General features: G+C 42.1%; 1 protein-coding gene across 1 annotated transcript; it reads right to left on the bottom strand.

The window, feature by feature from the left end:
• Positions 1-10736: 10736 nt before the first annotated feature.
• arl5c (ADP-ribosylation factor-like 5C) lies at positions 10737-14207 on the bottom strand. The gene is made up of 6 exons (XM_080524398.1): positions 14150-14207; positions 13359-13419; positions 13030-13177; positions 12484-12567; positions 11842-11993; positions 10737-11733 (listed from the first exon to the last, which is right to left on the bottom strand). The coding sequence occupies exons 1-6, from the start codon at positions 14193-14195 to the stop codon at positions 11685-11687; spliced, it is 540 nt and encodes a 179-aa protein (XP_080380524.1). The 5' UTR covers positions 14196-14207; the 3' UTR covers positions 10737-11684.
• Positions 14208-15121: the final 914 nt, after the last annotated feature.

The raw sequence follows: 15121 nt of genomic DNA, 5'->3' as shown, positions 1-15121 counted from the left end.
AGAATGCAAACATGGCGACTGTCAAGAAAAGAAAGTTAGATGCAGAATGTTGCGCTTTCCAAGACAAATGGACAAACGATTATTTATTTATTTAAGTAAAAGGCAAGCCAGTATGCCTAGTTTGTCGGGAGGCGCTCTCGGAACGTCATTACAACTCGAAACATGCTAACCTGGACAAGTTTGAAAGGACAAATACGCTTGGATAAAGTTAACACTCTTCGGCTGAGTTTGGGTGCTCAACAAGCAGTCTTCATGAGACCACAATCTGACCGAGACAACATTACGCATGCTAGTTTTGTGGTGAGTCAGCTAATCGCTAAGAAGGACTCGGGACAGCTGACTGGGTGTCCTGGTTACAGCTTAAAAGGCGTTCCAGTCCACAAGCTCTCTCTCTCTCTCCTCCAGCACCATTATTCAATATTACACCGTACAACATCCTCCTTGCCATACCTTCCACTGCATTCACTCACTTACACTGATTCTCATACCCCATTGGATTATTGTTCAGTTTGGCATACCTTAGTTCTATTAAATTATTGTTATTCTGATTATACATGGTGTGTGTGTGTGTCCCTTTTTGTTATGGTCCAGAGCCAGGCCGTAACAATGGCCCTCGAAGGATGTTCTAAAAATGTAAATGGCCCTTAACAGGAAAAAGGTTCCCCACCCAATTTGGCTGAATATTAAATTCTTCACATAAAATGGTCAACTATCCCTATGTGAAGAATTTAATATTCAGCCAAATTATGAAAAAGAAGTTCTCCTGGGTGTACATCTTCTCTTATTACAATAATCCGGTTTTCCTTCATGTACCTGCAACAATAAAGAGAATGTAAGATGGCATTTTATTAATAGTCAGTGTCTGTGTGGTTGACCCTGCAACAAATGTCTAAAAAGATGCTTGAGGTTAGCATATAAACAGAAGCACAAACCAAACACTGAAATAACATCCATGTGGAATGTGGGTTGGCATTATAATCTGATGCCATGGTGGCTTTAAGTGAGTGTGTGGGTGTATGTGACGGTAGGTTAGCTGGTACTGGTTGTGCAGCTGTCATACCTCACCCTAACATTAGTGGCATGAGTTACAGTGGGTAAGAACACTCAAGCCTGCTCCAAACTTTCTAGTGCATTCAAACACTACCACATTGATTTCTTCAAATGTGATCATCAGTGATGCAGAGCTCTTAGCAGAACAGACCAGCCACAGGGAAACGTCACAACAGAAATGCATTAACCATATTCACTGTAGCTGTTGAATCCATCAGGGCTTAATTTCTGTTTGCACATGACATTCTGAGTATGATATTTTTCTTGATGTGCCATTTTTCAGCTCCTTCCTCTTACAGTGTCTGAACTATGACAGCTGATTATGTAATTGTGCTTTTCAAGAGGGGGCTCATTCAGTGGTCATCATGTCTGAACTTAGCAGATAAAACATAACTCTCCAATAGGCCTAATGTTCAGTTTTAATCGTGACCATCTCTGTAACCTTGCAAGAAGTGGCCTAAAAAGGGAGGGAGCAGGGGGTTGAAGCTGTGCTACGGGCCAGTGGTACTTAAATTATTTGGCTTATCACCAAGACAACAAGAGCAGTCATCCTATCCAGAGAACGTTGAAGATGAGGGGGAAGTGCACTCTGCCTGTCTGAACTCCAAGTGGGGCAAGTTGTAGTTGAAGGCCGTCTTTGCATCCAGACTAAATGTTTGTACAAGGCCAGTCTTCCTACAGGGACAATGGTTAGGCTAGGGCAGCTGTTCATTCAATTTGATTCCAGAAGTTCCAAAATGGTAATGTGGCCCATGGTCTTGTTTTTGAGGACAAGGGCATGGAGCTGATCATCTTTGTTAGAGGAAATTTGAACATAAAATGGCTAACTGGATCTATCACATACTGTTTGCCAACACCATGGCAGGATTCTGGGGATTTAACAGCTGGTTTGCTGCTGTTAAATATGAGGCACCTAAAATGAAGAGTTATAGCTAAAGGGACACAAAAAATACTGTTATGTCTACATGTTGTTTCTAAGTATGTTATAGTATAGGGTCTACTGTCCAACCAGTGACATTTACATTTATAATCCCCACTCAGTACATCTAAGGGGGAATAAAGGTTTGTTTTACAGGATCACATCAAGGCATGCTAGTTATAGGAGAGTGGATGAACAGTATATTGAATCGGGCAAGAATGTCTGCTTTAGACATCAGCAGGCAAGGGTGAATGCAGGATTACGGAGGAGTAGGATATGAAAAGTGAGAACACTATTTCTACATAAACACATCCTTGTACTGTGTTTGAGCTTTGTTCTTGAGGTACGGCCTAAAACCACAATGAACTGTCACCTAGTAGGTATATTATTAGTACAGACCTCTGGCTGTCTTTTACATTACTAAACTATTCATGGACAAGAAGTAGAAAGACATTAAAAAGACTGAAATAAAATAAAAAACACAGACTAAATTAATTTAATAGGAGTCATCCTTTTGAGCATAAAGTACAGCAAACTAGCACAGAGTGTAAAACAGACTTCTGCCCAGGGCACTAAAGTAGCCCAAATGCCATAAAACCACTGAATTGCCATGACTTTTTCTGTGAGCGGTCAGCCCAGACTGGGGTGAGAGGACACACCCTTTCCTATGGAGATGCTGCACACAAGTCACACATGCACACACACACACACACACACACACACACACACACACACACACACACACACACACACACACCAGCAGCAGCAGCAGCAGCAGTTGTGCAACAAAATGACATGTTGAAATTAGTCTTAAAAACCATAAATGCAACTCAACACTAAGTGTTGTCTAGCTATAACATTGACAACATAAAGCATGTGATTTAGCAAGCAAGCATTGTGATCATATTGTATTGGGTGCACCTGCAAAAGAGACATCAGTCTCAGTGCGTCTCCCTGGATAAATAAAGATTACATAAATAAAGATGTACATGATAAGATAGCCATGATTTTTTATTCTGAAAAGAACCCACAAGAGTGTCGTGATGACATCACACACCCTCTGTATTCTGGTGAAACTCAATCTCTCTGTGGATGAGGTAAAGGAGATGAGTCTGTTTTTCATTGCATGGTTAGAAAAAGCCCATGTGTGCAATTCACAAAGGAATCTCAATAAGGATCCAGGCCAAAACCCATTCCCATAGGAGCCGTTTTCCCAATTCCAACATCACGCCTCATCTTCCCGAAAAAAAACATGTTTCTTAAACCCTGACAAAGACCCATGAAGAACGTATTTGTCTCTGCTCTTTCTTCTTCCCTTTTTCATTGTTGTCTTCTCTGGGGAAACCTCTCAGAGTCAGAAGCATTTGAAGCTATCACACTAGCCCTTACTGTATTGTTACGGGTGGATTTCTTTTACATCCATACTCATCTATTCGATTTATTTATTTTCAGGCTTGGCCCGAAATGCCTGGAACAGATACAAGCCATTTGTTAAGTGAAATTCTCAACAGGACAAGGGACAAAGAGCCAAGCACTGAGGTCACCATCCAGTATCACAATTATCATTGCTCATTTTAGTGTTTTAATAATCTGGTTTAGATGCAGAAAATGTCTCTCTTATTCCTCTTGGCTCTATTTCGTACTGCATTTGCATATAGCAACTATTGTTTTTGAGGAAAACAAAATGCCTTTTATGCTGAGTAAGAAGCAATTCCTTTTGTTCATGGAATAGCTGTTTAGCTCTTTTTTAGGGTAAATCAAGGAGGGAGAGTGGATGCATTTTATTTTACTCAAAACTCAGTATAGATACATGCAAAGAAATAAAACACTGATGGATGTTCTGGTGAAATGTGTTTCCTTAATCATAGGGTGTCTCATAAAAAGCGAGGGGAAGAGATAAACAGGATTGGGAGCAGTGGGGCCAATACGAGTGATAGGATTTATTGAGAAGGGAGGGAGGACAGTCTACATGGGTGGAAACAAATCTATTCATCTTGGAGCAGGGGTGTGTTCGGTAGACACGTCTAGGCTATATCACAGCATCCCACATGCATCCTACATCAGAGACATCAGTCTCCCTGCACTTCGCTAACACCTGCAACACCTAAGAAGACACTCTAAGAAGTCTAAAACATAACATATATGAAAACACAGCTCGTCACTTGTTTTTTCAAGCATTACATTCTTAAACTGTTTTTCCCAGTTCCTCTCAGCCACTGCCTCTCTGGATTTCTCCAGACATCTCCAGGCTAACAGGCACAGAGAGAGAAAAATGTCAAAATCTAATTTTAAGCATAGCAATGCTGTTCTGTGGGTTGTTTTTAAGAGTCATTTGCGTATTTGTGGAATCTGTGGGTTTTTTATGGTACACTCACTTTTCTGCACAAACAATACGTAGAGGCTTGTCCACTCCAACACAGACTAATGTACCAGCAGTCTCTACCTGTAACTAAGTCACAAGTAAATAAGACAAATAGTGTGTTATAATAACACACCCCTATACCATCTAGGTCAATATGAATTCATGAGATCAAAAAGGATGCCATAATAACACATTTACACAGTGTATTAAATGATACGTATCATTTGTTCTCATCATCATGACATTCATTTGTTGCATTACACTTTAAGTACGGTCCCCCTCTGTGAAGAGTGCATAAATGGCTCTGAAAGGTAATGTAGGAGAGAGGCAAGAGGGAGAAGAATGGTGTGGACATTGGTGGGATTCAGATAAAGTAAGTGGGAGATCAGAGTAGAGGATGCCCTGCAGGGAGAGAGAGGATATTGTATGGCAGTAGTGCATTACTTGAGTGATCCGAGTAAAGTAGGAGTAGTAGTAGGATTAGTGTACTCAAGGGAGGCTGGTGGAGGTAGAAATCGGAGGACAGGCTCATACCATTCTCTATGTATTCCAATGAATCCGTCCTATGATTTCTACCACCACCAGCCTCCATTGACTGTACTGTATGCATGACAGAGGTATGCCTGGGGGGGTGGGAGGAGAAGATAGGTGAGGCTAAGGAGTTTGAAGAGGGGATGAGGGACAGTCAGTGGAAACAAGAGGAAAGAGAGAGGGGGGTAAAGAGGTGAGGGAGAGAGACAACTTACCTGTTTGTTGCTGAGCCCAAACACTCCCCAACTCAACCTGGGAGAGACAGATGAGTAGCAGCGCACCGAGACACATGTTCAGCAGCAAAACACAGTGCTCCCTCTCTTCTCTTTCGACAACGGTTTCTCCTGGTCCCACTCTCACCCTGTCGCTCCCTCCCTCGCCTCTACCTCCCTCCCTTGCACTCTCTTTCTCTCTCTCTCTCCCCCCCCCCCTTGCAGTGCTTATTACACCCTCTCCCTCTCTCTCTTTCTCTCTCTCTCTCCCTTGCAATGCTGTTGTCATGGTGATTAGAAGACACAAGGAACAAACGATGAGGCATTGCAGCTGAGAAGATGAAACTGGTCTCTCTCACCCCGGGTGCCCTTACTCTCTGGTGTTTCTATATCTACTTTGTTTTGCCTTCCTCCCTCTGTCTCTCTCCCTCTTGTCTGGGATACTGGTTGTGTCATAGCTGAGCCATACTGAAGGATGAACATAGTAAATGAGTGTGCATCTCTTGGTGTTTTACAGTCTCTGACAGCAATGGCGCCTCCCTGTGTTCATGTAAAATCTCTCTGAAATATGTTCAGTTGTAGGGCATTGGGTGTCAAGTCAAGGGGTCAGCAGTAGTGCCAGTGAATAATCTCTTTGGTCGTACTGATAACCATTGCCATTTAACACAGCCACTTACCCAACCACTTTAACAATGACAGGCAAAGGCACTGCTTATAAACAAGTCAAAAGCAGCAGTGACATTCCATGCCCATTCATCATTACACTGCTATACTCAAGACTTTAGTATAAGAAAATACAAGCCCTATGAAACAAAAAGTACATACGTTTTTGGATGAGTTCATCAGGCCTGTGTTTACCAGACCACTTAGTTTGGTCTGGTAAACTGATTAAATGAGCTTTACACACACTTTTTTTTTTCTTTCAACAAGCTGTTTCACTTTAATCAGTTCCACTTCAAAAGCTCAGGCTATGGAACCCTAGTGAGGAAATGACAGTAAGAAACTTTATTAGAGCCACGGCTGGAAGAGGCTTACAGACAGTGGCCCATCCTATGTCATTAACCACAAACACTAGGGGGCTATATTTTTACGGCGTAAAAAACAGTCAATGTGGGCGCTGTTAGGGGTGCTGCCGGCAGCGCGAGGGTCAGAAATATTAGTGCTATTTTCAAGGTCAGATTCTTCAGACACACATGATGGCTTTGGCCTGCTTATTGTAATGAACACGCTACTCTTCCCACGTGAGCGCAGGCGAGACAGCGCTACAGGGCAGTGGTATTTTCATTTGTTACCGAAGATACACATTGCCTGCGTTTGGACTTGCGTTCGTTTTGTGCCGGCTAACGATGGAGCCCTAGCTGCCTTATTCATTAAAACAGGATGCTCAGAACACCTTTGCACAAAGAAAACATTTGTATAGTACTGACTCTCACAAAGACAAGATACTTGTCAGTGTTTTAATAGCATGCTCCTCTCGTCCGAATAATGCATTTCGCCTACACTGGTCTCTACTGGTCATCTGGGGAACAGCAACATTGAGGGAGATCATTTCTAGAACAACAAGGGGAAGGCAGATTGCCTTTCTACCTCCCAACTCTCTCTCTCTCTCTCTTTCTCCTCTCACCATTTTCTTGTTCCTGTTTCCTATGTTTACCTTTCATGCTTCCCTCTTTTCCTCCTGTGCTTTGCAGCCAGCTGGGTAAATATTGGTTCTGTGTTCTGGAGGCTCTGTATTAAACCCTTTAACCCCATGCCTGTTAACATTTTCACACGAATTGGTGAATGTTTATTTCACCACAACTGCCACTGTGGCCAGCACAAGTAATAAACCTCATGGCTCAGCATATTTGCTGTGTTGTGTGTATTGTTATTTCATTTTATTTTTAATGTTCTTTTTATGATTTTCTGTAGAGCAAAAGCCAAGTAATTTAACAAATAAACAGTGGCAAATAGAGAATAAGAGAGTAAACCAATACTGACATCCATCTGTGTAGCTCTCCCATCCTTTGTATTCTGTCTGTGCTATTAGGGGATACAGCAGAGAAGATACCAGCACATTAATATATATTGGAAGTGGTATCCTAATGATTTTAACCTGATACCTGAAACCAGCTGTTAGAACAATGAGTACACCTATGTTTCATTGTAACTAAATAAGGGGGTATAGCTCAGTGGTAGAGCATTTGACTGCAGATCAAGAGGTCTCTGGTTCAAATCCAGGTGCCCCCTTATTTTCTCTCAGTTGTCCATCAAACCATTACATAAACAACAATATTAATAACGATTAATTGAACATAACTGCAGTAGCACATACATATTAGCAAATAGGATGGGAATGTTTCTAAATTCTTTGCAGCTAGACAGTCAACAGTATGTATTATACATAGGCAGTTTAAAATGATGACAGCAATACTGTCTTTTTTTATTGCAAATTCACACACTGGCAGCAGAGAGGGTGTTGCCATCTAAAGAAAAAAAAACATCAAACAAACCATAACGGTTTTACTCTACACACGCATGTATTTGCCTATAACCTTCCCGGGTGTACAATGAATTTTGTGATTAAGAAATACTCTCACAATAACATGTGTGTACATTTATGAATACAAGGGGTTTGACTTCAACTCAAAATTCATGAGTACAACCATGCGCTCATTCTAATTAGTTTTTCTCTCCAAAAAGCCAAATTTCATGAAGATTATTATTCATTATTAGTAATGAATGAATGAATGAATGAATGAATGGTCTTTATTGTCATTGATATAGTACAGGTACCAAACAACGAAATTTGGGAGGGGGGGCTCCCCTGGTGCTAGGGGAAAAAAACTAAAAACAAGAAGGGAAAAGAGCTGGTTTACATAAATAAAGGCTATGTACACTATCCACTATACTATACTATACAAATAAAACACTGTGCTGTACTCTATGCTATGCTATACCTATTCTAACATTTCCTATCTCTGAACCTTATGTACCCGAGGGTTGTCATATTGCACATAGTGTTATTGCACATTCATTTAAAGTGTCGCAGTTTGCAGGTTTGAAATGTTCACAGTTGTGTTTCAGTGTTGCACTTGATTTCAATCTAGTAGCTGCCATCAAATTGTCTAGATTGTCCAGGGCCTAGAACCTAGGTCTTTGCTGTGTTCAGGGCCTGAATGGCCCTGGGGTAGAAGCTGAGCTTCAGTCTGTTTGTCCTTGCGAACATGGTCCTGAACCGCCTGTTCGAGGGCAGCCGAGCAAAGTGTTCGTACCCAGGGTGGGATGGGTCTCTGGAGATATTGGAGGCCTTCCTGAGGCAGCGTGTGTTGTACAGCTCTTCCAGAGAGGGGAGGGGGGCGCCGGTGATCTTCTGGGCCGATGTCACGACTCTCGGTAGCGCATTCCTCTCTGCGGCTGTGCAGCTGGAGAACCAGATGCAGATGCAGTAGGTGAGGATGCTCTCCACTGCGCAGCGGTAGAAGGTCACCACCATCTCCTGTCCGATGTGGTCTTTCCTGAGGACTCTCAGGAAGTAGAGCCGCTGTTGTGCCTTCTTGATGATGGCTGCTGTGTTGATCTTCCAGGACAGGTCATCCTGTAATGATGTATGAATGTATTACAATTATATTTTCAGAAGACGTCATGTCACCTAAAGGGGCGTAGCTCAAAGGTAGAGCATTTGAGTGCAGATTTTGTGTTTACCCTTTAGTAGTGCTTTGTGGAAATGTGCAGATTTCACGCCACATTAAGACACAGATGAGCCATAATGGAGGCCTTGTTCCATCGTTATGTACATCCATATACGTTATAGGAGACTGCGTTGTAGGGAAACAGTCTTAACAGAACCATTGTGTTATATTTCCAGCCCAGGTAGATATCGCAAGCTCACACTGTGTTTCATTTCAGTTAAACAAAACGTTAAGTCGGTCTGCTTGATCAGACTAATGCTGTGTCTATGACATGTTGGTATTAAACTTAGATGATACCCAACTTTTCCATGTGGAGAGTAGCAGAATCAACCAATAGCTCTACACAAATAACTCAGAGGTTCCGGGTTTCTGACTTGTCATGGCCACACCACAATCATCCACCTCAGTTGTCATGATGAGGGACTATTAGCAACTCCCCCTGTTGGATTTGTTACACAAGCACAGACTGATGGCACAGACAGGCTTGTCAAATGGGACTGTGGAAGGCAAGATGAAAGTGATGCAATTACAAGCCTAGAAGCATACAAGAATAGATGTTGTTGGTGGAGCCGTAGGAGGAGGTGGTGGAATTGGCTCTCACTGAGCTTCTACCCCCTCTAGAGTGAGCTACACATTGCCAATTCTGCTTAAGACGTGATTCAAGGGATAGAGACATGTCCTACACCAATGGATGGAGCTCTGTGTGCTGCTATAATCAACAGTAGATGAAATGTGGACCTCTCAGTTCTGCTCATCTCCTCATCCCACATAGCAGGTGGGATCTCAGGGACAAAAGTCCCTTTAGCTCCCCCTGGGGGAGTATCAGAAACGATTAGCACTATTGTGTTCACATGCAACCTTTTCGATAGCATAGAATGTTTATATTGTAGGGTATTTGAGTCAAGAGATCCAGAGTTCGAGACTCAGTCGGAGCAACTTGAAATGCGGGGGCTAGTTGTGTTTTTTTTACTTTATTGTTTTTTTCTGAGTTGATAGGGGGCTGGTGCTATGTGTTGTTATGTGTAAATAATGTAAATTATAAATGTTTGATAATAAAAGACAAAAAAAGAAATGCGGGGGCTGGTCTGTTTCACACGCAGACAAGGCGCAGAGGGTGTTACCATCTGAACAAAAAGAACTTGTTTTAATCAAACCACAGTGGTTTTACTTTCTACATGCACGCATGGCATGTGCCTATAACTTTCCTGGGCGTAGCAACCAAGGAATAGTGTGATAAAGAAATACTCACACAATTTCACGTTATGTTTAAAAGCACAAAACCTCCTCAAAATGCAGGAGTACAACTTCTCCCTCAAGCGGCAAACAGCGTTTGTTGCTTTTATTCAAATTCTATGGTTGCTCTTTGTCGACGTCATGAAAATAAACGATATTTTCTCTCTCCCAAAAGCCAAACTATAAAGCTGCAAAATCATTATTCATGATCTATGAATAACATCGACGTGATCATAACATGTATTTTATTTTGAATTTACTATGGGGGTATAGCTCAGTGGTAGAGCATTTGACTGCAGATCAAGAGGTCCCCGGTTCAAATCCGGATGCTCCCTGATTTTAATTAATGAAATCACCCCTCATCCATTTATCATTAGAAGTAATAATGTCGAATCAATGATTGAAATGATAGGCTTCACAGTCTGCAAATGAATCCACTATTCATTTTAAATACAAACTAACATGACCACCAATTTTCCAACAATAATATTTATTGTTACAAAACTCTTGTACACAGTATAATCATCCTGTAGAAAAAATACATTATCAGCCTCCTTAAAAGGGAAGTTTAGTATTTCTAGTCAATCCACAATATGGTCTCGAACTATCATCATTTCGTATCACAGCTATCAAAACGCAAGGTCTGTGTTTCTTGCCTAAAAAAGTCTCATACCGGACTCCAACCCGGCTCCCCCCCCCCAGAGAGCAGCACGATCTAGCTCATCTTGCTCTGTTCAACAGAAGAACCTCTCATGAGAGGGGGGTCTTGGGAGATGTAGGATTTGACTCAAGAGGACAATTTGGAACATCAGGACTGATGAGGGCATTGAAAGCAAGATATCTTAACTCAGAGGTCATTTTAAAGCACCATTTTTTGGGAATGTGTCTGCTATTGAACAATGAGAACCACAAATCCACTGGATTACAGGGTAAAATTCCATTTTTAAATCAACATACTACCATACTTTGAAATAGCCATGTTCTGCCACTTCGCTCAGCATGCTACAGTACTATTTTTCACTATTAGGCAATCATCCTTTTTTCTTGGACATAAATACTTCAAGTAATTTGTGCAATCAATAGCTTGAAAGGCTGGGCACCACTCAGATCAGTATCTGACCTCTCTCATAGAGGTTTGTTCTGTGGTGCAAGGGAACCACAATTTGTCCAGAGAACATCAATTGGTTACACAAATCAGGTGTAACCTCCAATTCCAGCAATGAGTTCATGAGGAGAGGAGGTCTTCAACACTGTCATAGTCAGCATGCGTGTGGGACAACCACACAGGGCTCCCACATGGAATCAGGTTTTACAGGTAGGACTTTTTATGTAAACATGGTGGGTGGACCTCTAGAACAGAGTCACACACACTAAAGCTGTACGCACGCACACACAGTTGCAAATGCACATTCACACTTGCACATCCCCATACACACAGTTCAGGGCATGACAAGTTCCCCTGAGCCTCCTCTATCCTGAGGCGGGCCCGGACCCTGAGTGGCCCCTGTAGAGACACTGAGCTGGGTAAGGCATGGTCAGGGCCAGGTCCAGCGCCAGTCCTGAGGCTTAGATGGGCAGCGTCACTACAGAGTGGAGGTCCTGGTCCTGATCTGGGCACTGTGGCTTCTGCAATGTCAGGTTGTGTTGGATCAAGGGATAGCTGTCCTGGTTCCATTCGGGTATCGGATGAGCCCACAGAAGGAATTTTAGCTGGCCAGTACACGTGACCTCATCCAGTCCAGACTGGCAGGTAGACTGGAGGTTAGGAGAGAGACAGACATACACAGAGAGAAAGGGGTTTGAGAATGGTGTCTTATTGACGCAAGGATATTCTGTGTGTGTGTGTGTGGCAGTACTACTCACCCCTCCCCTGTGAGGGCACAGCAGGCCTGAACATGCCAGGAGTGAGCTGTAATGGAGTTGAGGGTGAGGCACTGGGAGATCTCTGCCACTGTCATGGAGTCCTTCATGTCCTGCTTGTTGGCCAGAACTAAAACTGCTGCATTCTGCAGTTCCTACGCATAAGTGAGAAATAGATGTGGTTAGAGTCTCTGTGTAGATATTAACACATCCGAAAGCTTCCTGCGGAAATCTACGGTGTCTCTGCGACGTCTACGAGAACGGAAAGATGCAATATCAGCAGAACAACGCTGCCAACAGCTTTTCGCAATCAGTTCCTACATCTGTGCCATGAGTCATCTTGAGAGCATGAGCATATCATACGCAGCAACATGTTCAGGGCTAGTAAAAGTTAGCGACAATACAGGATGAGTAACTGCAAATAAAGGGTGCTTGTCCTTAAAAAAACTTCCTGTAACCTGTTATTACAAAGAGGAAATCCAATTAGATAAAATATCAAATATTTATCATACATCATACACAGAAAAGGGAGGAGATACTTGTGTTTCTGTTCTTAAAACTCATTGATTAGTGCAGTGACGTTATTTGAACATCATCCACTTTACTCCATTCCCCTGATCCCAAAGAAGTCTCAGGTGTTTTTACCTCATGTGCTAGCATGTGGTGCAGTTCCTCTTTGGTCAAGGTGAGGCGCTCACGGTCAGTGCTGTCCACAACCAAAATAACAATCTGAGGGAGACAAGACATACAAGCCAACTTAACACACTGTTGAGTACGTATTCACTCACTTAATAACTGCTCCACTGCATGCCTGTGTTATCAATGTTAAATGTGATTTCTATAAAGGCCCTGTAGAACAGGAGGCTTCATCACCAACAGAGAAGCAGACTGGGCATTGTTCTATAACTGCTTATGTAACAATGCCAGCATGCTTTATCCATGCTGGAGGAAATGACGACAACAAAGCAAGAGCTTATTAATAGCTTTGTGTTGGACAATTGATGATAATTTTGTCTGCTGCTGTAGCTGAAATAAATAGTCACTCTTGGAGAATTTAAGTTAATTTAAAGTAGTATTTTGGCCCTTCACCTGGCTGCATACTCCAGCTGTAACTGGACAATCAAGCACGCATACACACACCTTCTATATTGTGGTTTTGCTGTGCTGAATACAAGCATGTGTGACACACACCTCTGTGTTGCAGAAGTAGGAGTTCCAGCTGGCTCTAAGGCTCTCCTGGCCTCCAATGTCCCACACCAGGAAGCGGGTCTTGCGTACAGATATTTCCTCTACGTTGCTGCCAATGGTAGGGGAAGTGAAGACTGCCTCCTTAGTCAGACTGAATATGAGGGAGGATCAATAACATACATTATGAGTAATGGTGAACATATTCTTCTCATTATTGTTATTTCTCCAAACAACACAGCACCTGCAAGATCATTAAGATAGGAATACTCAATTCAAAATAGAGAAACAAATTGAGATCTATAATAAATAATCTACATGTGCATATCACTCACAATTGGTAGAGGATTGTGGTCTTCCCAGCATTATCCAGGCCAACAATGATGACCTTGTGCTCTGAAGGAGATCAACGGGTTAGGTAGAACATAACACAATCACAGTGTTTACTGGACGCCAATCATAGATCTTTGTGACCCTAATGATCCAATGATGATGTCAAAGATTATCGACGGTTAATTCATCATAGTTTCGTCAATCACAATAATAATGTATTACATACGTATGAAGCGCTTCTCATTATAGCCTACAATAATAATGTAAAAGTGCATAAAATAAAAGATAAAACAGAAAGAAAAACTAAAGCAAAAACAAATCTATATAACCATATCCTAAAAGCGGCAATCAAAGTCTAGGAGGAAAGGTAGGCCATCCGATACACATCAACTTGCCTTGCAAGAACAAGGCACCGATCAATTATCTCTGAACATCTTCTGGATTGCGTAATAACTCAAAGTATCACTACAGCGTGCGAACAGCTGGAGAAAGTGTACGTCGACACGTGTGCAGAACTCTTGAGTTAACAGGACATTCTCGCTACGACGAACAAATCACGGCCAGAAGCAGAGACTTACATAATCGCAAACGATAAGCGACTTTGATTATGATTGGAGGTCGCCAACAGGCTACAAAATCTTAGTGGACAATAGCTCACTTGTCAATGGACAGCCCTCCGAATTTGCAAAAAAAAAAAAATCATGTTTAATGAAAAAAATCATGTTTAATGATATGGAACGCAGTAAAAGTACTGGACCCCCAACAAAAAGTAAAAAAAAAACAACGAACTTACCTCTGTCTCCGAAGACAGTCATTAACTTGGTGAAAAGGAGTCCCATTTCCAACGTGATGCGAATGAATACAGCACTGTGGTATATCCAAACAACACTATTCCGACACGGCAAATGTTCTGTAAATTAGCCTAGAATGGGCTATAATAGGAAATATAGGCAATCCGCTATTCAAACAAACGAAATTACTCTTCGATGCTAGACTAGTCGTCGCTAGCTACCTAGTTAGCACCATAGCAGAATAAAAAGCCGGTGTTTTTCAAACGTTCAATAGATCATACGATAAAAGAGCCAGGTGGTAAGCTTACTATCGATATCTTATTGATTCTGTGATGGGCATTCGTTTGTTTCGGATTTTTTCAGCTGGATGAGTCAAGAAAAGGCGGCGCATAGGAATTCCTCAGTTTCAACTTGTGGGCGTGGCTCTGGGTCTGTTGTAGGAAAAACAATGACGTATCTGAGACCTGTGACCAATGAAACCGGCAGTTCTGACACCAGACCTCCCACACACTCCAAATATGGAAGGGGAACCATGTACTTTTAATTTCACTTCTTCAGGGGAATTCTGCTGAATTTAGCTGGGTCATAGTCCCTTTCCTTATCATAAATGTTTTGGCTGGGTGTTCTTGGTACTTTCAAAAGTGAAAGATGGGATTCCCGGGAGTTCCCATTCGATAAATGCTTATTATAAATAAAAAGAAGCTGCTCATTGAAGACCTGACTGTGCCAGATAGACCTAGCGAATGTGAATTTAAGTTATCACACCAAACTTTGACTGTGAGCCTCTGTATTTGTCCTAGCTGCCTTATTGCATAGTTAAAGGTCTAATGATTGTCCCTCTACATTGATGGCACGTTAGCAATGTTTATGGCACAGGGGACATGCTTGTCCTTTGAACACGATACACTGAGACCATACAACTCACTTGACCAATTACCTTATACTCAAACGCGCTATTATCATTATTCACTGTA

This window comes from Nansenia antarctica (assembly GCF_963989245.1).
Source record: "Nansenia antarctica genome assembly, chromosome: 2".
NCBI classification, from domain to species: Eukaryota; Metazoa; Chordata; class Actinopteri; order Argentiniformes; family Microstomatidae; genus Nansenia; species Nansenia antarctica.
Note: the sequence above shows the minus strand (reverse complement) of the source record. Positions and strands in the feature narration are given on the sequence as shown.